Source organism: Arachis stenosperma, chromosome 9 (assembly GCF_014773155.1).
Source record: "Arachis stenosperma cultivar V10309 chromosome 9, arast.V10309.gnm1.PFL2, whole genome shotgun sequence".
NCBI lineage: Eukaryota > Viridiplantae > Streptophyta > Magnoliopsida > Fabales > Fabaceae > Arachis > Arachis stenosperma.
The window spans coordinates 155,566,841-155,591,083 of NC_080385.1; the positions used below are offsets into that span (position 1 = coordinate 155,566,841).

The following is a 24,243-nucleotide window of genomic DNA, read 5'->3' on the forward strand; positions in this document are numbered from 1 at the left end:
TCTTTCAACTGCCATGTTAAATTATTCTTTCCCATTTGTTGCTAACTATGTGTTTCTTGTTTTGACCATAACAGCATAAAAGAAAATCCATGTTCTCAGTTCCATTCTTTTGCTTTATGAATCAGTGTAGAGACTAATAATTTACATGGATGAGCTATGATACAATAAAGGAGAGAGTGTGCCTTGTGTTTGGGTCCCAAACCATATGCTACTTTCCAATGCTCTACCCAGCAACCTTCCTCTTTACGCGCCACAGCACGTGCACCAAAGATTTTGCCCCAAAAGAATATCATTATATCATGACATGCACGGTTCAGAGATACTGGACTCATTCTTCATCGCTTCAAACTAAATGAAATATAATCAACTTGAGTTGGTTGAGTGGTTAATTCATTTGTCCACTTAAACAAGTGTTGGAGATTCAAATTCCGTCTTGTGCATAAATATTTGGGCGAACCTATTTTTACATGAAAATAAAATTGTAAATTATTGGATATCATTATAAAAATATTAACCTCAACCTAAACGATTAAAACATCACTCATGTAACTTTTTTTTAAAGAAGAAGAAATATTTTGATATAGTGATATAAAATCTTGCTAAATTCTTCTCTGTGATATTAAATTTTACACTTGAAGTAAACAATGAGTTTTACATCTGATGACTAATGAGTGACTTATAAGGCAACATTCATATAATACTACTGATTATTTAATGTTTAGACAAAAAGTTAGGATACTAATCAAAAAATAAAAAAAACTCGAGTGCGATAAAATTTTTATTGGATAAATTATATAAAAGATATCAAAAAATTTACGTATATAGTTTATAAAAATAACTTCAAAATATACAAATGGTAAATAATTTTTTGAAATATTTAAAAATTGATAAAAAATAATAACAAAATTACGTTTTTATTTGACAAATAATTTATATATTTGATACGATTTTTTGTAAAAATATTTGGATAATTATTTAAAAAAATGCATATAAAACAAGAATAAAATTAAATCTCTAAATCTCTTTTTTATTTTTTAAAGATTTTAGAATATTTATAAATTATCAATTCTAAAAATAACCATATCTTATTTTTCGAATTATGCGTGTAAAAGATTATATTAAAATTATTCGATCTCTAAAATCTTTTTAAATATGTATATATATGTTTATTTTTAACACATTTTTAAATATTTTAAAAATATATTTGTTATCGATATTTTTTAGATTATTTTTGTTAGCTATATCTTTGTAATTTACCCTTTTTTCTATTTGACTAGTTTTTCTTTTATATAAATGATAGGTAGCTTAGTTAAACAATTGGGTCATCCTCTTGATCTTGACAAATGAAGAGGTGGGCTCAGCTTTACAACTAATCTCATACGAAGAGAGCAACGAGACCAATGACAAGGAGGACCTCATTTAAAAGTGGAGGGTGGTCAACTTTTTCTTCTTCTTTTATATATTTATTTGTTATTTTTACCTTTTTAAAACAAATAATTTGTAGCTGTCGAGTCTGAAATGACGGAATGGAGGGGCCATTAAAGTTGGATACTTGAGTAACAGAATTGGCATTTGGATTTTAAAGTCTCAATCCCACATTCAATGGCTTATGCTAAACCCTTGATATTTTTGTAACCTAACTAAACCCTGTTGTTTCTTGCTCATTTTTAAAACATCCTAATTTTTTTTATTGAGATTTAGTAAATTTAGTTCAGTTTTAATTAAAACAAAGGGAACAGGCAAATGTTACTAACGGTTTTTATTTGATATTTTTGGTCTGCCTTTTCACTTACAATAATCATATAGTTTCCTGTATTACGTCATTGAATTTATTTGACACCAAGTCTTTTATATATTTGTTTTGGACTGGGGACCCTAAGTTGATCTTAAGATCATGAATAACAAATGTGTAAATGTGTTCTTTTAGTAGATATATTTATCAAGGGAAATGAAAGACGAAAAAAAAAAGGAATTCTCAGTACTAAAGAAATTTGATTAATAACTAAAAGTGTTGGTAAAAAGCAATAAATTTTGCTGGTTGTCGAGTTTTTTTAATGTATTATTTCAAGTAAGATATTTTTTTTTAGTAATTTCCAAGTAAGATTTTAAGTTTTAAGAAGAAACTCTCATTCGGATAGTTTTTTGGACTTGAACTCTCATTCGGATTGGAGACCCCTATGTTTTTCGTGGGACGTATATTGGGCTGGATTGGGATAATTAGATTCTTAAAAATATATACAAGAATATTGGGCTTCATTTTCTAACTTATATAAATGGGCTCTTATTTGGTCCAATAATCGATGGCATTCTCTAGATTCATGGGCTAAAGGCCCAAAATTCAGAAGCCTCACCGACTGAAAGGAGAACCTGGCGGAGGCATGAAGAAAAGAAGAGAGAAAAAAGAAAACAGTTCAATGAACCGCAACCTGCGGTTTTGCGTTGAAAAATCGTTGTTTTTCTTATCCAATTCTGTTCCACGTCTTCATTTTCCACTTTGATTTGTGGAACAGTTGATCGGAAAGCTTTTTCATTCACAAGGCGAAGCTCGATCACCATCCATGGCTTTAGACATCCAAACCTTGGAAGACAGGTACGCCACGCACACTTTCATCAAACCAAAATTGGGCTCTTATGCTCGTGCTTGTGTTCTTAGAAGTTGTTGTATGTGTTTTCTAATTCATTTTTTATTCTTCTTTTTTTGGTCGGTTATTTGAAGCGTAATTGTTGGTTAGTTGCATGTTTTCTGCAAAATTATGTGAATATGAATATCAATGTCCTTGCATAATGATATCATGTTATGATACCGTATTTTCATCTAGCTGTAGCTGATATTATGCATACAGTGCTCATTGTTATCGGAATCAAGCTTGGTTTTGCACATGCTTTTGATTCAATTCGTTGACCATATTTGATTCTTCCCTCTTTTACTAATGAACTTGCTGTTTGTCTTGTTATTTCCAGCTATACTGATTCTTGCAGGAGACATGGCGTTTTGCCTAACGCTGCTATTTTGTCAAGCCTGTTCAAGGTCTGTGGTTTATTTAATTGTATTAGAATTTTGTTCTCAACCATTTTTTAACTGTAATTTATTATACAGCATTTTGTCTTTTGCTTCTTCTCTCAATTTTGTTGGTCACTGCTGGTCCCTGCGTGGGGACAGTGTATTGAAGTAAGAAGCTAAACCACACCTGTATTGTGCAGGCTGAGCGAAAAAAGTCCTGCCATGAACTCTGCAGCCTGGAGATTTTAATTGATGACCTTAGGGATATTGATTTTGCACCACTTCTTGATATATGTACGGACCTTGATAATTCCGAAATCGAAGCTGTTGATGTACGTACTGAATCAGCATGTGTATTAAATGGAGCATATGCATTATCATTGATGCGTGCTATTAAACAAAAGCTTCGAGTAGTCAATCTACAAGATCTGTCTGTTGGAAGGGACTTCTTACGGTATATCACGGTGCTTGTCATGGATTATCTTTGTGAAGATGAGATAATTGCTGATTGTTTAGTCACTTTTATATTACAATTTTAGAGAATTTAAGATGCAGTATGAACTTACATATCTATGCCATGTTGGGCCTTCATATTTTGGGTTTTGCCACTTCTGCTTTATCTAGTTTTTCAAATCATTGTTTGAACTTTAGCATATTTCTTTTCCTTTCTATAGCATAAAATGAATCATCCCTGCTTATAATATTGTTGCACTTTTGGGAACTTACGATTTTCTGATCTCTGTAGTAGGTTTACCTTTGGCATTTACATTGGCAAACTACATAACCATATGAGTTGCTTTATTCTTGTTGATGATATATACTGATTTGGTTTAGCTCTTTATCTGAAACATGGATGGTTCATTTATTATGTGGAGATGTTAACTTGATGGATGCAGTTTATGGATTTTTAGGTTTTTGTCACGTATGGTGCTTCATGACTAATGTTGAGCTTTCATTAGGGATATCTCACAAAGAGGTTTGGCATGCCAAGTTTTGACATTGAAATTTTCACATTTCCGTAAGCTGAACTTGGTGGGGGAGTTCATGCACTTGCACACCCTTAGTCTTGATTTCAGTTCTTCGCTTACCAGTTTCCAAGAGGAATGCTTTAATTGCATGCCCCGTCTAATGTGCCTCTCGATGTGTGAGACACGGATTACAAATCTATGGACAACTGTTGCAGCTCTCTCTAAGCTTCCTTCTTTGATTGAACTAAGGTTTCAGTATTGGCAGTGTTGCAATGATGCTGGAATATCTCTTCTCTCGAGCAGTGGGAAGTCAGATGACACTGCAGATTGTAGCCTTCTAAATAAAGCTCCATTTGTTGGTGAATTATGCACTGAAACAAGGGAACTGACAAAACCTAACCTAAGTGCTGAAGATCCATTGATAAGGCTTTATTCCTTTGATGAAAATATTCAAAGCATGGTTGAAGATTCGTCAGATGATAGTGAAGATGACTTTACTAACCACAATCATAGATACTGGCAGTCAGATAGCTTTTCGGGGTGGAATTTACAACTACCTTTTCAGAATGAGGTATCCATAAAATGATTACTGTCAAAATGCATAAAGAGCCCCTTTATTATATAGTTTCTGATGTCTGCATTACTAAAGCTATTACTTCAAAATCGTTCTTCATCTTTAATTTTGGCAGTTCATGTTACAAAAAGAAGATGGAGCAGAGTCATCACAAGGTTCCTTTTCAGGGAATATTGCCGATGTTTCTATGAAGTATATGTCTTGTCATACATCACCAATATGCTATGAGAAACATTATAGAGAATTCATGATAGCCTCACTACCAAATTTGAAAATTTTAGATAATCTGCCTATCAGAAAAATTGACAGGGAAAGGGCTAGTGAAATAGTTCCTCAACACTTTGAATACCTTCCGTATAGACGGAAGCAAAAACAGAGTGTTGTAAGTATCTTACAAACACGGGAAATAAAATCTAGCCACAATAAAGTGCATACTTCTAAGTCTCTGCCATCATGTCCTTCTGGAAATTCTCAATATTTTTATACTAGATCACTTTCTGCGGCTAAAATGGGGTCTTCAACTTGGCCTTCCTTGCATCCCCTTTCTCTGTCAGAATGTAATTTGGACAGGAGCTTACGTCCAAGGCAGTTTGAGTACCATCCATCTGACTCCAGCTTGATGGTCTTTGGAACTTTAGATGGTGAAGTAGTTGTCATCAACCATGAGAATCAACATGTTGTGAGTTATATCCCATCACTTGGAGCAATGAATAGTGTCTTGGGTCTTTGTTGGCTCAAGAAATACCCTTCTAAGGTATGTGCTTAATGTATGGAAAATTATTATGCATATTATCTAGTAGCAGCTACATCGTGTAACAGAATGTTGACTGTCATTTAACAAGCCTGATAGGATTTGGCGTGATTGTATATTTGTATGCCTAATTATGTGAGACCCGATAAAAGTTTTAATATTATAGTGTTTGAATGTTACTATATTGAGATATTGTAGTACAAATATGCATATACTTATATTAAAAGTATAAAACTAGTAAAACAGAAATTACAAATAAAAATATAATTTCTGTTTAAATATAAAATATAAGTATTTTTAAATATATAATTTTTTACTATATATTTGATATTTCCTATTTGCTATTTTTAATATAAATTATAATAAATACAAAATAAGATGTAATTTAAAGTGAAAATATATCTTATTAATATAAATATTCAAAAGTCTATTATTTCAAATGTAATAGTTTAATTAATTTTACTTTAAATATATTGAAAGAAGTATTTATTTATATATTTAATAATTACTTTTATTATATATAGTTAAAAGTATAATAATTTTATTTCATTACTATTTTATATTTCTATTAACATTATCGTTAGGGCAGTAAGGATTACTCGTTATAAGTTATAACATGTATTAATCGAGTGAGCTATCCATTACTTTTAGTTAGTCTTAGATAATATGCCAATCATGTGTTTTTTGTTTGAATGGGAATGATGTTGATGTCTTTTCTTGTTGTATGTCAGCTTATAGCAGGTTCCGACAATGGTTCTTTGAAATTGTATAACATCCACCAGACACCTAAAACAACAACTAGCGTATATGGAAATTCTAGTGGTGTTACATTTGATGAATTTGACCAGTTGACATCTGTTCATGTTAATGCCTCGGATGAACTATTCCTTGCAAGTGGTTACTCAAGGAATGTTGCTCTGTATGACATCAATAGTGGAAAGCGCTTACAAGTTTTCACTGATATGCATCATGGGCATATTAATGTTGTCAAATTTGCAAATCATTCCCCGTCAATTTTCGCTACTTCCTCGTTTGATCATGATGTCAAGATGTGGGACTTGAGACAGAAACCGATACATCCTTGCTTCACTGCTTCAAGCTCTAGAGGAAATGTGATGGTTTGCTTTTCTCCAGATGACCAATATATTCTTGCATCAGCAGTTGATAATGAGGTAACTTCTACTTATTTAGCATGGTTAGATACTCTGTTTTGCATATGATGTTACTTGGATAGGTTATGCATATCACTTGAAATCCACTTCAGCTTTAATAAAAGATAAACCGTTGGTTTCTATGTACAGAAGTTTTAAATGACTGTCCATATGCTTGTCGCTTTTTCATTTGGGAAAAATTATTTTGTAATAAATATTTTAATTAGACAATTGTTAATTTTTGCAGGTTAGACAACTTTTGGCTGTTGATGGTAGGCTTCACTTGGTTTTTGATATTGCTTCCACTGGAAGTTCCCAGAACTACACCCGTTCATATTACATGAATGGGAGGGACTACATTATAAGTGGGAGTTGTGATGAACATGCTGTTCGTATTTGCTGTGCTCAAACAGGGAGACGTTTGAGAGATATATCACTTGAGGTACATCTATCTTCAAATGAGTGTGCTGCTTTGCTGGTTGTTCTGGATTTGTCTAAATGTCACAAGAGAGGAAAATATATATTTTTATATGATAGGGCTGGGCCATTTATGAAGCTAACATTCACTTTCCAACCTTATGTGTTTACGTCTCTCCTATTTCTCATGCCAAACAAGAAATGTGTTAAGCTAGCAATGAGATGCACAGAAATGACTAACCAATGTGCATGTTTTATTGAATATTCTTCCATTTTGTACTAATCATTTACTTTCTATGCAGGGAAGAAGCTTAGGAAGTTCCATGTTTGTTCAATCTTTGAGGGGTGATCCTTTCAGGGTAGGTTCTGTTTTTCTTATACCTGTTGATTGTCATGGTTATGCCGAAGTGATCTTGTCATGCCACAGTAGTTCAATAGTTCAGTCATTCATATTTGTAATGTAATTTTTTCTCCTGTGTTTCCCATGTGTGATCTCTTCAGGTATCTCTTTTATACATTCAATAAGTGCCTTGAAGTTTTAGTTGGATGCCTTCTGTTTCATGAAATTCCATTAAGGCATGATTATTGCAATTATTGTTTTATTGAATTTATGCATGTCATCAATTTTTGTTTTCTTAACTATTATTCTTGTGAACAAAAATATTAAGGTTCTTTTAAGGTTGCTTTCTGTGTGATTAGCAACTTTTTATAAGATTCCTAGGATTGAACTGCAAGGCATTGTAAATGTTGTGCTGAAAAATCAGGAAGTAGTTATTTTATATTTTTGCGAACTAACTCATGTTATACAAGTTTTCTTTTTCTATTGTTATTATCAAATAGGATATAGTACCACAGTGTATTGTTAATTTGAATTTTCCTTGTTTCTTTTACTTAATGATGAATGCAGGACTTCAATATGAGTGTGTTAGCGGCCTACATGCGCCCAGGCTCCAAGTCTGAGATTGTCAAGGTTTGTCCCTTGTTTTCTTAAAGTGCATGTGATTATGGAGATGTATTTGTACTTCAATAATTTAGATATTTCTCCATTTTCTTTTACCATTAGATAGATAGTAAAGTGTTACTCTTTTCCTTATTATTTTTGAGTCATTTTTGTTACTTCCCAAACTGAGAATTGCCTTCTTGTTCATTATACCATTTTAAGACTCAAAAGGTGGAGAAAGGAAATATTCACTTTGGTAATTGGGACTTGGGAGAAACAATTTTCTTACAATTTTCACCCCATTTTTTTATTGTCAATGTTTGCAGATTAACCTTCTAGCATCTGTTGACCATACCAAGGATGATTTTGATGAGCAACGCCCTTTTGCATTCCAAAGTATGGGAGCTTGATATTGGTTACAAGGCAGTAAGTTTTGCGTTCTCGCAATGTAACTATCCAGCTAGTGTAAATTCAAACTTCCTCCTCCTCCTCCTTGTAAATCTTGTAATGACTATAGTTGCTTGTAGATATGACGCGAGGGTTTAAGTTCTTATGCCATTGTTAGAAGTCCTTAGAACCTAGGATATGTTGGGACTAATTTAATTTCATTAAGTTCCAAAGTGGTCCTTCAGATTGGTCCCATGCATTGAAATAGTCATCGAAATCCCAATTACACCAATTTGGTCCCTAATATTGGCAAAAGTATAACATGTTAACCCCCCAAGTTTTTCCGTCAAGTGACTCCTCATGAGACTATGGACTAACGCAGTGTATTTTTGCCTATATCAAGAATGGAATTGGTGCAACTGAGATCTCGTAGTCTAGTTTAATCCACACGGCTAATCTCAAGAACTATTTTGGAGTTTAAGTCATAGTTTTATATATGAAGCTCGTCTACAACATACAAAATTCAATTGATTAAATTTTATCCTTTACTTTGACCTGCTAATTAAATACATACATCACAAAGAAAAAAAATTGAGTGAAATTGAGTAACTGAGAAATGGATTGGTTGGAATTTTAAGTATGAGCAATTTAGTGTCATGTTATTTAAGTTTAAATTATGTACATAATGCCAAGGGGAGTCTTAGAGTAAGGGTTGAATATTCTCTGTGTGATTTTAAAGTTATAGGTTTAAACTGTGAAAACAGCTATTGATATAATTATCAGGTTTAATTACATATATTACACTCTTTGGGGTGCGACTCTTTCTTAGATTCTATATTAACACAATATTTGTATGCCAGATTTTTTTTAAAAGAAAAATTAAGGACATAATGCATAATTGGGAAGAGATATAGACATCCTATTGTCCTAACATTTTGAATTAGGAGGTGATATTTGGTGTTATTTGTGATTTTTAGCTTGAATGTTGTATAACTGTTAGCTATTTTATTTGTTGTTAATTTTTCTGCTGCTTTGCCATACATTGAAATCCCATGTTTACGTGGGAAGTACAACTGTTGGCAGAGAGTGGAGATTCCAAACTAAATCCCCAAATAGTTCCTTAGATTCACGGCTTTTTTTAGTTCGGTCTTTTAAATTTAAAATTTACTATATTGGTCTTCAAAATTTAATTTTGGGTATCATATTAGTCCTTAGAGCCTTTTTAGCATTGAGTCAGCAAATGAAGTGTTGAGTTGGTTTTAACTCGCTACGCTGAACATAAGGTTACATGGTGTTGCATGGTGTTGTTTTGTTTTGGCGGTTAAATAAGACAAAAAATAAAAAGACAAAGAAGAATTTATATGATGTACAAATTGATTTATTTCCTCACATTCTTCAAAATGATCTTATTTTTGTCTTGTTTAAACGCTAAAACAAAACGATGTTATTTAGTCATGTGTTTAACGTGGCAAGTTAAAACTAGCTTAACATTTCGTCGACTCAATGCTGAAAAGGATCCAAAGAAAAAGATGGTGTTTAGAGCTAGATCTCGAGAATCAGTATAATAAATTTTAAATTTAAAAAATTAAAATAATAAAAACTGTAAATCTCAAAGACTGCCATGGAGTTAAGTAGGAAATTCCAACTTGTAGACGCAACTATTATTCACCCGGAGGTCTATATTTGTGGAAATACACTACGGTTTCTAAGCTTCTTCAATGGCCCTGCATTCTCTATTACTGTAATAAATAATAATAATAAAGTTTCATGTGTGAGCTAGCTGTATGGCTCTAATACACAAGTGTTAAATGAATTTGTGCTGTAGGGACAACAAGTGGTCACTTTTATTTATTGTTGTTAATGCAAAACAGGAAGTGCTAAAGCCTAAAATATGTGCAATTCTTGCTTTTGTTCAAAGGTGTTTCAAAGTTGTGAGAGATCATACTACTTTATTGCTTAGTCAGGGAAACCCATGTGCGCTTGTGATGGTTTCTAGATTTTTCGTTATGTTATCTTGAGACGACTGGTGTTTGTATCGTGAAGGTATATCTAGATATAGGATATCATTATTTTGGTTCAAACAATTGAAGGAAAAAATATTACAAGATGAAAGATCCTGAAAAAGTTGGTAAGTAATTGAGTGAGAATGAAGCGGAAGAGGACAAAAGGGAAAGGAAGGGAGCAGAAGGGTTCGTAGGTGCAGAAAACGCGTGGGCACTTCATTAACCATCGCAGGCTGTCTCCTCTTGCTTAATACAATCCACCGCCTCATTGTAATATTTATTGTATCATCCATGAAGCGCCAACTACTCCTGCTTTCTCTAGAATCTTTATATTTCATTGCTATAGATAGATAAATAATTAAATATATATGAATATGAATGTATTGTCTAATTTATTTCGAAGATCGAAGGTGTGTTTCGTATTAAGCATACTTGGTTCTCTAATCTCTATACATATCATAACTTGTGGATTGTTTTTGAAATCTTCAATATTTTCAAATTTTTAATCATTTTTTGTATTTTATTTATTTATTAACATAGTGTTATTATATTTGATCAAGTTGAGTTTAAACGAACTAATTCAATTCAGTTGGTGATACTGCACACCTTTAGAAATAATTATAAATTGACTATAATGCGAAATTAAACATGATATTTTTAAGTTATGAAATTTGTTTACGTAACTTTTAATCATTAGATTGTACAAAATCACTCTGAAGGATTTTTTTTTTAAATTATGCTTCTACTATTTGCCAAGTTTTTGTCTATTGTTAATGAAAATAAACTTTTTATTTTTCATAAAAAAGGGTTTTAATTTGAAATTGCACTCATTTTTGTAGAGATTAAAATATATCTATGATTCAAAGTATTAAAAAAAGAATTAAAGTAAACTTTTTTTTTTATTCTTTTTGGGCTAATAAGAAATAATGATTTAAAGAACAAAAATATTATATATAAAAAATTAATTATTAAATTAGTTATTATATATTTGTATATAAATATATTTATTATTTATTTTATTTTATTTTTTAATAAATATTTTATATTTTAATGTATATTTTATTTAAATAACTGATTTATAATAGACACAAAAAAAACTGATTTATAATTTTTTATGTATGCAGAAGGAAAGATGTTAAAAATCTTAAAATAGACGCTATAAAAAGTTAATAAAATCTAATTACACATTGTACAAATTAGGGCAAAGTGAATTTTTTTATTATTATTATTTTACTGTGACCAAAATATTTTATTCCGTTACAACAATTTGTCGCCATGTATGAAGCTGGATCAGTATAAATAAATCCACTTGTAACATTGATACACACCCCCACCCCCTCTTGAGGTTCCAGCCAGCAAAATTCCTCTACTTTCTAACATACTTTAATTTACCACCAAACTTAGCAGCAAGTGAAAAAAAAATGAAGCTTATTTTCGTTACACTGCTGCTCTGTTTTCTTCTTTTAAGCTCGTCTTTGTTGGAACCAGCCACTGCCTACGAAGATGCATGTAAGATTTACAGTCACTGTACCTAACCAAGATCTGTTACTTTGTTTATTGTGTTGTTGAATGAGTTATTTTTCTTTCAATGGCAGCATATTGCGGGAAGAAGTGCTCAGATAGGTGCTCTGTTGCTGGGGTTAAAGACAGGTGCTTAAAGTACTGTGGGATTTGCTGCCAAGAGTGCAAATGTGTTCCTTCTGGCACCTATGGGAACAAGCACGAATGCCCTTGCTACAGGGACAAGGTTAACAAGAAGGGAAAGCCCAAATGCCCTTGAAGAATTATGAACTCATCAATTATATATTTAGAATAAGAATACTAGTGTTTATTTGTATCTGTATGTGTTTGTGTTTTGTGCTTGTAGGAGTAGTGTTATCTGAGATGGTTTGGTGTTTATATGTCACCTCCTGACTCCAAGTGTTCTTGTTAGTATGCCAATGTTTGTTGGATGTTAGATTTTTAATCATTTTATGAGGAATAAATTATTATTTGACATAATAATTGATGAAGGTTTTCTCCCGGTTTTGAAATTCTCTTCATGATGTTTGATGTTCTGCAATTTGCAAACAGACCAAACTTTAGTTTCTTTATCAGTGACAAATGAACCTGTAAGTTGATTTATACTTAAATTGTAAGGGACACAAAATTATGTAGAAAATTTAAGAAATAATCAATAATTTTGGGTGGCTAAATATATCGCGTCAAATAATTAACCATATAGTGAATGTTATACCTAGGATTCTACATAGAGTTGTTAACTTCCTAGTTCGAGATCTAAAGTACATGATGTATCGTATAACAATGTGCACACATGTGACAATGACATTGTCGTGTAGCAACTAGCATGTAAACCTGCCATATCTAGAAATAAATGTTTGGGATAATTTTTTGTTTACACAGTCTTTTTCATATAAAAATATTATTTATATATTTAATTACTAAAATTAGTTATTATGTATTTATGTATAAATATATACATAATTTAATTTATTTTTAATATATATTTATTTTGATAATTGATTTTGATTACTAATATCATTTTTTATTTTTGAGTTAACTCCAGGAGCAAAACTAGGTTAAATTTTAGGAAAGGATCCAAAAAATAATTTTGCAATATAAAAATAATAAAATGAAACTTTAAAGGAACTAAACTTAAATTTGTACATCATTTAAAAAAAATAAAGTTTAAGGGATCATAGTTGCTATTTTGTTTTATAATACTTTATTTTTGATAAACTTTTATCTCCAATGAACAAAACGACACTTGTAATTATAGAAGATGTCTTTCATACAACAGAAACACACTTTGTAATTTACATATGGAACCCATGCTGGTATATGAGAATGATATGGGGGTGGGAGGTGTCTAACCAAAGTGTGGTGTCAGGGGAGAAGGAACTCGGACCCTCCGAGTTCAGGCTACAAAACTCACGGTCCGAGTTCTTTGTATTTTGTATCTGCTTGGTGTGGAACTCGAACCCTCCGAGTTGGCTAACATAACGGACCGTCCGATTTCAATTACACCAATCGCACGGTCCGAATTGCTCTAAGAAGGAACACATGTCGCAACCCCGCTGATGCACAAACGGTGCCCCTAGAAAACACACAAAGAAGTCACCCTCTCTCACCATCCGAAGACAAAGTTCACTCACTAACCTTTCACTCTCACAGTCACCTTCTTCTTCCTTTCTTTGGGTTTTGCATGGTGGAGGAGCATCAACAATGCCAAAAAAATACAAAGTTAAAGATGTTGATCGATCTGACCTTCATATTATTCATTATCTCAGTAATCTGATTATGTAAGTAATTTTTTTAAAATTTTTTAAATTTTATAATTTTCATTATATTTATATTTATTAAAATTTAAAATTTTATTATTATGATTGTTATTAGAGATGCAGCTGAAGAATATAAATAGAATGATTATGACTAATTTATGAATTTTTTTGGTTAGATTATTTTAAAATATTTTTAACAGATTATTAAATATGTTTATGATGATTAGGAAATTTTTTATGATTATGTTGTTGTTAGACATGGAGTTAAAGAACATAAATAGAATGATTATGACTAATTTTTGAGTTTTTGTTAGATTTGTTTAAAGTTATATTACAGATTATTAATTATATATGTTATTATTAGAAAATTTTTTATGATTATGTTGTTGTTAGAGATGCAATTGAAGAATAAAAATAGAATGATTATGATGAATTTTTGAATATTAGTTAGATTTTTTTTAAAATTTGTTTACAGAATATTAATTAAATATATCATGATTAGGAAATTTTTTTATGATTATGTTGTTGTTATGTTTTGTGTTTTCGACTGTAATATGTAGTAGATAGTGTAATTTTTTTATTTTATTTTATTTTTAGTATAACTATATGTAAGCCAAACTTATTTAAATGCGTTTTTAAAATCTTAATATAACTGTTATTGATTTTGGTTAAATGTTAAATTTATTGTTAGTGCGATAAAGTTTTAATGCTGAATGATTAGTAGCGTTATTTTAATTAATCCATGTTATATTTTTTTTATTGAGAATATTTAAATATTTTTAATTCTAGTAATTATTATTAGCAAGTTAATTATTACCGTTATTAGAGTATGAATGATGGCATATACTGATTGTTACTATTTTTTAACATAGAGGAAAAAATGTTTAACAAAAGAGTAATTAACATTAGATTTTATTCTAGATGTTGTAATATTGTTGAGAATATTGATTAGGAATATATACATAGTTGTCAGAACCGAACCGGTGATCGAACCGGTCAGGTTACTGGGTCACTGGGTCACTGGTTCAACCGGTGGGTCACTGGTTGAACCGATAGAACCGGTCGTACGTAAATAAAAAATATAAAATAGAAAAAATTGAATAAAGTGACAATTAGGTCCATCCTTAAAATTTTTTACTTCAAATTAATTAGCCCTTGAAAAAAAATAAAATATCAATTTAGTCCTTCAAGATAGTAAACGATGAACACATTACGTCCCTCCATTAATTTTTCATGTGAAATTTAGTGGTGATGTTTAGATCTCCCTACTAATTAGTCTTAAGTCGAAATCTTCGAAGACCTACTAACTCAATACTCTAAAAAATTTAAAATAAATATCTTTACTAACATTTTAATATGTAAATGTAAATATTAAAATATTTGATACTTATTTTAATAATTCTATAAATTCTAAAGAATTAAAAAAAATGAGTATAAAACAAAAATTAAATTAAATAAATATAAAATAATTTAGTTGTGTATATATATAATATATAGAATAATTAGCACATAAATTCCCAAATGAACACACTAGCTTGGTGGCATTCTTTATCCTTGTCTAGCAAGGAGACACAAGTTTGAAACCCACTGCATGCATTTTTGAATATTTGAGCACCATAGGACCGGCCGGTTCACGGATTGCATCGAACTGGCCAGTTTTGACCGGTTTCGTCCGGTTTGTGACGAACCGCCCGGGTTTAAGCGGGTTGCTTCCTTCTTCGGTCTAAAGCTAAAACCGAACTGGCTGGATCACCGGTTTTTCGGTCGAACTGGCCGGTCCGGTCTGGTTCTTACAACTATGAATATATGTGTGTAATGATGAGTTTCATTTGCATTTATGAATAATTTTAAGGATTAATTAAATAATTTTAAAAGTTAGAAGAATTAGTTATATAAGGATTCAGTAAATTGATTGATGATGTTAACTTAGTAATTGTTAATTATATGACTGGTAAGTTGTTATGTTTTTTTTTGTAGAAATAAAAAATGTTGACATGTAACCATCCAGTTCCTCCGGATCGGTACAACGATAGGGTGGAGGATCATTTGCGAATTATCGGGTTCTATCATGTGTCTCAGATTGGGATAGTGCAGTGTCAGAAAGCATTGGTAAATGCTCTAATCGAACGTTGGCACCCAGACACACATACGTTTCTCCTTCCCATTGGTGAATGTGCTGTGACACTTGAAGATGTAGCTTTAATTCTTGGTCTTCCCACAGATGGTCTTCCAATAACAGGGATGACTATGAGTAGTTTTGAAGCCTTGGAGGCGGAGTGTTTGCTTCAGTTTGGCATTGCACCGGGAAGGGAGGACTGTAGATTTAGCTGCATAAAACTGACGTGGCTGAGGAATCTAAAAGAGAATTTAGAATTGACTGATGAAATAAATATACAGAGGTATGTTAGGTGCCACATTATGTTGCTGATCGGAACGATCCTGTTTGGGGATAAGTCAGGGGCAGGTGTTCATTGGAAATTTCTACCCTTGTTACGTGACTTTGTCAATATTGGACAGTATAGTTGGGGCTCGGCATGCCTAGCACACCTTTACAGGGCGTTATGCAGGGCATCCCGTTATAACTGTAAGGAAATAGATGGTCTACTAACACTTCTGCTCGGATGGGCTTGGATCCGACTGCCATATCTATCGCCGGTTCCTAGAGAACCCCGCAGTTTTCCACTAGCAAACAGGTAATATTATGTCACAATGTACCCGTTTCTTGATATTTAAGCTTCAGTTGAGCTAATTGAGAACATCATATTAGGTGGCGTAACTGGGAGCGTGGTGACTGACGATATAGATATTTGAAGCTAGATCGCTTTAGGAAGGCCTTTGATGAACTTCAGGAAGGACAGGTGTGTTTTATTTTAACAAGTTTTCTACAAAAGCATGATGCATTTTTAGTTTTATTTGAATTGTGGGTTGTAATGATGAGTATCCCTTATTTTTCCAGATTGTCTAGGTTGCTTATGCTATGGATCGTGTGGATCCAAACATAATTCCTGCTGAAATCTACATGCAATCGGTTGTCTGGAGCGCTACAGTTCCATTAGTGTCATTTGAATGTATCGAGTGGCATGCCATCGATAGATTTAGGCGACAGTTCGGTTTCATTCAGGGAGTACCTACTCCAGAGCAGAATTTGGATAAGGCGCATGGAGAGGTTCTGACTGGTCCTAAGAATCTTAACTGGGCCACGGCACCGAGTCATTCAAAATGGGTGATGCATTGGACAAACAGGTATCACTACGTTCTTTCTGAGCTTCCCATGCCTTCACAGCATCCTTTGGATAGTTACATGAATTGGTACCGTACAAAATATGGAAACCGCTTAGCGTTGTCGAATCTTGTGGGTGAGGAGAATGATGAAGGTAACCAGGACATGGATGCGGGTAATGATGATATGGAAGGGGATAATCAGGATACTGATGAGGGTAGTCAGGATATGGATGAGGACAATGAAGATCAGGAGCCACATATATCACTTCCAAATCCGCCTCAACAAGAACAACATCAGCCCTCAACCCAGTATCTACCTCAGACACAGTTCACCCCATCATTTCCAATGCAGCAATAATATTGGGGTATGTCACAGTTTGAAACAGGTGAAGGAGGTTCTTTTAGCCAGTTGCTTGGGTTCATAGCTACAGATGCAGCACAGTCACAATATGTCCATCAGCCTGAGTTCATGCCAGGCAGGTATTCATTGGATGCGAGGTATCCAGGCTACACCTCATCCGTTGCTTCTGGAGGGTTTGTATCTGTCGACTCTAGTAGGAGTGAGGGTGGACGGGGTGTCCTTAATAGTCAAAATCCTAGCCGTCTAAACATGGGACTTATTGAGGAAGACACTAACACACTCAAACGAGAAGCCGATGACTATCTAGTAGATGGCCAAGATGACGAAGGCGATGATGAGGAGGATGATATTGAAGAGTTTGATGAGGATGAAGAATCTCGTAACGATGGTATTATGTTAAATATTTTACTTTATGTATTCCATATTCGAATGTGTATTGTTTGCAAAATTGGCCTCTTTTTTTGCCTTTTATCTTCTTGATTTGTTGTATATATGTTGGTTATGAATATGTAATATGGTGCAGCTAGTTGTTTATTCCTTCATTGTATACAGGTCAGACACACAATCCGAATGACAACGTCAAAGGTTACAATCTACGGATTGATCCCCCACGTCGGAGCGCTAATCGTTTCACTCCTTCTGTCTTTAAAAAAGCGGCCAAAAAATGCAAGAAATTTGTGAAGGATGTAAAGTGGGCAATGAGAAAGTAGTTGTTTAGTTTTTTTAGGGTATTTTGTATATGTTGGAAATTATGTACTAATGACTTAATGTAGTTTTTAGTGTACTTTGTAATGTTTATAGTAATTTCTTTGTGTTGGACATTATGTAATAACAAATAGGACTAATGGTCAGATTATATTGTATGTTTATTGTGCTGATGTTGTAGTGATATTATTAACGTATTAATCATCTAGAGTATGTAACAATGTTTGATAAAACCTTAATATGCTCATACAGATATTGATGTATTGATGTATTAACCATCATACTATATAATGCCACAGATATGTTATAATACTAGATTGTCATAAATTATAAGATTACAAATCGTAGGTCATGTTAAATAAATTTGCTCAATTAGGTTATATTATACAATCTCATCTTAAAGACGTGATCCTAGGGGGCACCTCTGTTCGTGTTCGAACCAGCTATCTGACGGCATCTGCTACGACTATGTCCTTCAGCCCCACATAGAGTACATCGCCTAGGATGACGTAACATCCGCGTATCCATCTCATTCAGAAAGCGCGTCATCCTTAGGCGACCTTTCATTACCCGTCTCAGGTACGGATTCGGTATGAACCGAGGTCCGTTGTAAGCAGGCCATGTAGCAAGATTACCTAGTGGCCTAAACGTTGCTCGGTACACCCGCCGCACTTGGTCCATCTTATACACATCATGCACGTACATTTGCCAATCCAGTCGCTGGTTGGCACAACATGTGAATACATGTCTGCAGGGAATCCTGTCCACTGGAACTCACCACAGTCACATCGTAGGCCATGTAGATCGACTGCAAACTCCAGTCCGCTTGGCATCTCACGAACCTCAAAGACCTCATTCTGGCGGTCAAAGCAACTAACCTGAATATTTCCTGATGCAAGTTGGTTTGCATGCAACTTCGACGTCACGATATCAGAGAATACATGGCCAGCATTGATCCTTGCTTCCGCCTCTGCTCTTTTTCGGGTGAATAACTCATTTAACCTGTAGAATGTTGCCTTCACAAGAGCAGTAATGGAGAGATTGCGTGCACCCTTCAAAACTGAATTTATGCACTCCACAAGATTCGTTGTCATGTGCCCCCATCGGTACCCACCATCAAAGGCCAATGCGTACTGCTCACGAGGAATGCAGTTTAACCAGTTTGTGTATGCCTCGCCACGTTCCCTTAACCTCTGGTAACGCACCTCATACTCCCGCACCGTCCTAGAATATCCTGGTAGATCACAACATATGCAAAGCAAAGGAATGGAGGTCAATAGATTTATGTAAGGAAAATATATTGATAAATTGGTTAAAGTTCATAAATGGTTACCGATGTTGACGACCAATTTTTGGAGGTACGGTGCCTTGAACTTTCTCAAAAAGTTTGACTCAATATGCCGGATGCAAAACATATGAAAAGCTCTTGGAGGTGACCACGCTCCGTTACTGCGTTCCACAGCTGCATTTATGGATTCGTGCCTGTCGGATATTAGACCCACACCATCACGAGTTACAACATGTTGACGCAGGTTACTAAGAAAAAAATGCCATGCATCAGAAGTCTCTCCCTCCACAATAGCAAATGCAATTGGGACGATATTGTTGTTGCCATCTTGTGAAACTGCCACAAGCAAACAACCCTTATACTTTCCGTACAAGTGAGTCCCATCCACCTGGACAATTGGCTTACAATGTCTGAATGCCCTAATACAAGGGTAATAACTCCAAAATACATGATGCAAGACCCGAATATCACCCACCAACTCATCGCCTTGATATGCAGGCATAGTCTCAAAATGAACAACAGCTGATGGCTCCTTGTGACACATGGCCTCAAACCATATTGGCAACGCTTCATACGATGCCTCCCAACCACCAAATATTTTTTCAACGGCCTTTTGCTTAGCCAACCATGCTTTTCGGTAACTGACGGTGTAGTTGAACCTCGATTGGACTTCTGCTATAACCGATTTTACCTTTAAGGATGGGTCAGCCTCAACCAGTGGCTTTATTGCTTCTGCAATTGTGATAGAATCCAGCTTCGAATGATCCTGTGAAATGGTGGCTCTTGTACATGTGTGACTACCATTATACCTCCTTATAACCCAACAGTACTTCCTGCTGATCAAGCTAACCCTAATAAGCCAATCACACCCTGACCCATACTGTGTACACTTGGCATAAAATGTCAACGGCTCAGACTCAAACAACCGGTAGTCTACGCTTCGTCGTATGCTATAGTCTTTTACCGCCTTAATAACAGCTTCTCTTTAACTGAACTCCATACCTACGCGAAATTCACCGTCTTCCACAATAGGAATTTCTGCTGGGACAACAAGCACAACAAAAATTTCATTAACACGTACATATTTCAAAAACGATTGTAAAGGTTAATCAAATTTAACTAAATCCAGTACGCTATAACTCCAAACCTAACAACATGTAATGATGTCACTCCAGACAAATAAATAACAACAGCAGCATATTTAAAAACCATACCGGATATTCCGGTTCGACTGGCATACAAAAACAAATTGGACCGGTAAACCTGGTTCGACCGGCAAACCAATAAACCGGACCGTTCCGGTCCGGTTCATGGTGTTTGAACCGAAAAAAGGATAGAACCAGTGCAAGTAATTATTACAAAGTCATGCAATCCGTAATAACCATACTATGGACAACTTAATTATTATTTTCTTATTAATACTTCTACCATATAAAAGTAAAAAAAAAATCAAACAGAGCTAAACTTGCTTACTCATAACAATATCAATGGAAAACTAAAATAGGACTAACACCACGTTTACGTACCTGCAGTCATATATTCCGGAAATTCTGGAACATGCATGGCTTCCAGGTCTAAAACTCGCATGAACGATGGCTCCTCAAACGGAACTTCGTTCGCGAGTGCATTTGCCACTTCTGTCACATCTGGGGCCATGGTTCCGTCACCTTGATCTTCATCTCCATTTGGAGCAACAAATTCATAGTTGCTTTCGAACTCTTCTTCACTGTCACTATTATAATCTTCCCGTAGAATATTCCGGTCAGCCTCAGATTGTTCAAACTCAACATACAACTCGATGAACGAGATCTGAGACCGGTTTTCAATATACATTGAAAACATCTCCTGCATGCTCGCTTCGTCCGTCACATATTTGGTTTGATACTGGACGAATCTGCCAAACACCGGTATGGGATATCTGTATAGTATACACGATATCTTTCTTGCCCTCTCAGAATCAATCTTTTCACATATTACACCTTTCAGCTCTTCAAATGAGATAATAAAAGGAATCATAACATCTAGTGGGTTTTCACAAATAAATTTAACTCCTTCAGTCGTTTGTAACAAAATCTGACCAAAATAATATATTTTTAGTAATACTCTATCACTCATTTTTCCTCACTCACCACAAAAAAAAAAGCATAACATTAATCTTAACTACTAGAGTTTCAAAGTTAAAACTGAAAAACCAGATAGAAGAAAGAAGAAGCTGCTTGAACGAGGAAGACGGCACAAAGCTCCCACCAGTTCACCTCACACTTTTATATCATCATCTTTACCGAAATCGGACCCTTCGACTAGGTTAAACATGAAAATACAAAAAAAAGGGTGCACGAATTCGGACCGTCCGAGTTCCCTAAAGATTTCACAAAATGGAGGGTCCGAGTTCATTGTTCTCCAACTCCCTCCTCAACGAACTCGGACCCTGCGATATGCATGCAAAATTCTTCCTAGTGATATCGTTGGGTCCGATTACATACATATGAATTTTTAACTCTCACCAAACAAATCAGACCCTGCGATTTGTTATAAAAAAATTTAAATACAAAGAAAACGCACGGTCCGAGTTCCATCTGTCCACACTGACAAAAAAACTGTCCCACAAATATGTCTGTTCCACCCCTAAACCATATCGAAGCAAAGCACACACATGCCCCCCATTTCCAAAAAATTGAGCCACAGAAACACTTCAATTTTAAAAAACTATTCAAAATTTCAAATTGTTCTTTCCTTCACCACTGCTACTATCACTCCCAATTACTCAGGGTGTGCTGCTGTACCTCTCCCTCCCCACTGCTACCGTCACTGCCACCACCGTCACCATGGGTGCTATTTCTCTATTCACAACTCTCACAGTTCTCAATTTTGCATTAATACTAGCTGCCATTTCTTCCAAACACCAAGTGGAAGTAAGGTACTCCTTTGAAAAGACAACAATAAAAACCTTGAATCCCTAACAGAAGTAGAGGAGTGTAGTGCAACGAAAGAAGGAGAAGAAGAAGATGAAGAACAAGAGAGACAAAACAACAGTAGCAATGGTGGGCAGCAACAAGCACTTTCTTAACAACCCAATCCAAGCTAAATTGTTTCCTCTGTTTTCACACAATTTTGCTAGAACCAATATGAACAATCCATAGTATGATCCCATCATAGCCATTCAAATCAACTGCTTCCATTGCGAAGGAAATGTAATCGCACTCTGCGCCTCTCACAAGTTCAGCGACATTTCCACTCTCATCAACCTCATCAATGGCTAGGCCGCCATCACTAACCACCACCAAGATTAGAACCACCCATTACCCTCTTTGTTCTTACTGAACACCAGAATGTCTATTTTTTCTCAAGGAGACCTGTTAGTTTACCAAGAAAAATCCTATTTTGGTCTCCTGAAATCGGTCTACAAGAGGTTCGTGTTCGAAGCTTCCAAAATCAAAACCCTCAAAGCCATGATTGTACCAATTCATCTGACAAGTTTTGAAGCGGTGGCAACACTAATTTGCAAGTGTACAGCTTCTGCACTAGGGTTAAGTCCTAACTCCTCGTTGTTAAGAACGGTTGCAGTGAATCTTCGCAAGAGGATGGATCCTCCTGTTCCAAGCAAGAACTTAGGGAACATGATAACTTTCTTCATATTTGGCGGTGGTGGTAGCGGTGGCGGTGGCGGTGGCGGTGGGGGAGGGTGAGGTGTAGCAGTACGCCATGAATAATTTGGGGATGAAGGTATGTTCCGTGGTTACAAGTGTCATTTCTATTTTACATGGTTACGTTTGTCAGCGTCAATATCTTTTATGAGGATATATGGTAATTTATTATTTATAAATTTTACCTTCATCAAGAACTCTATCTCTTCAAAAATAAATTTATAGGGTTAACCACCAAAAATACCCGAAAAATGAAGATGATTTAGTGGACAAATATTTTAGTAACACAAAAAAAAACCCACCAAAAATGTTCCCGAATTATTCAAACGCTGACAAAAGTATACCCGAATTTTACTATCGACAAAAATGCCTTCAAATAATTTAAAAACACAACAACAATACCCAACAGTAAATATATATTTTCAAAAAATATCTTAGAAATTGAATTTTAATACAGTTTTTTTGTAAGAATGATTATAAAAATAATATATTATTATACATAAAAATTGATGATTTTTTGTTAAGTATATAATCTTTTATAATTATTTTTGTTAACAACCAATAATACTTTTAAAAAATCACAAAATAATATATGCTTAACAAAAAATTGTCAAATTTTAAGAATAATAATATCTCATTTTTCTGATTATGCTTGTAAAAAATTGCATCAAAATTCAATCTCTAATGTATTTTTTGAGAAATACATATTTAATGTTACTTTTTTTGCAAGATTATCTAACATTAAATATGTATTTCTCAAAAAATATATTAGAGATTGAATTTTGATACATTTTTTTGCAAGCATGATTAAAAAAATGAAATATTAGTATCCTTAAAATTTGGTAATTTTTCGTTGAGTATATATTTTTCTTGTAATTTTTTTGTTAACAACTAATAATACTTTTAAAAAATCACAAAAAATATATACTTAGAAAAAAAATTATCAAATTTTAAGAATAATAATATCTCATCTTTTTAATTATTCTTGTAAAAAATCACATCAAAATTTATTCTCTAAGATATTTTTTGAAAATATATATTTACTGTTGAGTATTGTTATTATGTTTTTAAATTATTTAAAAATATTTTTATCGATAGTAAAATTCAGGTATATTTTTGCCAACGTTTGAATAATTCAGAAGCATTTTTGGTGGTTAACCCTAAACTTATACTAGTGAAAATGCCGTGAATTCATAGTGCTAGAAAAAAGGAGGGGTCACTAGACCACTTTGATATGGGATTAGAAAGATAAATTCACTAATAAGTAAAGAACCAAAAGTAAAGTGAAAAAAGTTATCTCAGCTCAACTTTTTGTCTATGATCTTTTACATTTTATGAGTAATTTTGTAGCTACAAAAAATGTAAAGTAAAAACTCATGAAAATCTACAAATATTGATAAATTATCCGAAGTCACATGTCTTCTAAAACAGAGCTCATTAGTGAGCAGTGCCTTTTTAGCAATTAACAAGAAAAAATTTTGAATTCTTTAGAATTTTTTAAGGTTCCAAATCTTAAAGTAAAGTTCGATCTTATCATCCCTCGAGAGATT

At 33.8% G+C, this 24,243-nt stretch overlaps 2 protein-coding genes across 4 annotated transcripts; both read left to right on the top strand.

The window, feature by feature from the left end:
* The first annotated feature begins 2,397 nt into the window (after nucleotides 1–2,397).
* LOC130950451 (protein DWD HYPERSENSITIVE TO UV-B 1) lies at nucleotides 2,398–10,657 on the top strand. 3 transcript variants are annotated; one of them, XM_057878941.1, is made up of 10 exons: nucleotides 2,398–2,590; nucleotides 2,962–3,028; nucleotides 3,202–3,455; nucleotides 3,961–4,540; nucleotides 4,659–5,297; nucleotides 6,026–6,466; nucleotides 6,693–6,887; nucleotides 7,165–7,221; nucleotides 7,770–7,832; nucleotides 8,129–10,653. In XM_057878941.1, the coding sequence occupies exons 1-10, from the start codon at nucleotides 2,559–2,561 to the stop codon at nucleotides 8,210–8,212; spliced, it is 2,412 nt and encodes an 803-aa protein (XP_057734924.1). In that variant the 5' UTR covers nucleotides 2,398–2,558; the 3' UTR covers nucleotides 8,213–10,653. The 3 variants fall into 3 exon arrangements, with proteins under 3 accessions (XP_057734924.1, XP_057734925.1, XP_057734926.1); XM_057878942.1 differs by lacking the exons at nucleotides 2,398–2,590; nucleotides 2,962–3,028 and having other exon boundaries at nucleotides 3,218–3,455; nucleotides 3,913–4,540; nucleotides 8,129–10,657; XM_057878943.1 differs by lacking the exons at nucleotides 2,398–2,590; nucleotides 2,962–3,028 and having other exon boundaries at nucleotides 3,372–3,455; nucleotides 3,898–4,540; nucleotides 8,129–10,657.
* Nucleotides 10,658–11,439: 782 nt separating this feature from the next.
* Nucleotides 11,440–12,211, top strand: LOC130951453 (peamaclein). Its single transcript, XM_057880102.1, has 2 exons — nucleotides 11,440–11,701; nucleotides 11,788–12,211. Exons 1-2 carry the CDS (start codon nucleotides 11,614–11,616, stop codon nucleotides 11,970–11,972), a joined length of 273 nt encoding a protein of 90 aa, XP_057736085.1. The 5' UTR covers nucleotides 11,440–11,613; the 3' UTR covers nucleotides 11,973–12,211.
* The last annotated feature ends 12,032 nt before the right edge of the window (nucleotides 12,212–24,243 follow it).

What these genes read in the sequence shown, in the direction of transcription:
- LOC130950451 (XM_057878941.1), top strand. Translation starts at nt 2,559, where the DNA reads ATGGCTTTAGACATCCAAACCTTGGAAGACAG. An exon ending in TGAGGGGTGATCCTTTCAGG is followed by an intron (nt 7,222 to 7,769) that starts GTAGGTTCTGTT and finishes TGATGAATGCAG; the next exon opens with GACTTCAATATGAGTGTGTT. An exon ending in CCAAGTCTGAGATTGTCAAG is followed by an intron (nt 7,833 to 8,128) that starts GTTTGTCCCTTG and finishes CAATGTTTGCAG; the next exon opens with ATTAACCTTCTAGCATCTGT.
- LOC130951453 (XM_057880102.1), top strand. Translation starts at nt 11,614, where the DNA reads ATGAAGCTTATTTTCGTTACACTGCTGCTCTGTTTTCTTCTTTTAAGC. An exon ending in CACTGCCTACGAAGATGCAT is followed by an intron (nt 11,702 to 11,787) that starts GTAAGATTTACA and finishes TTTCAATGGCAG; the next exon opens with CATATTGCGGGAAGAAGTGC.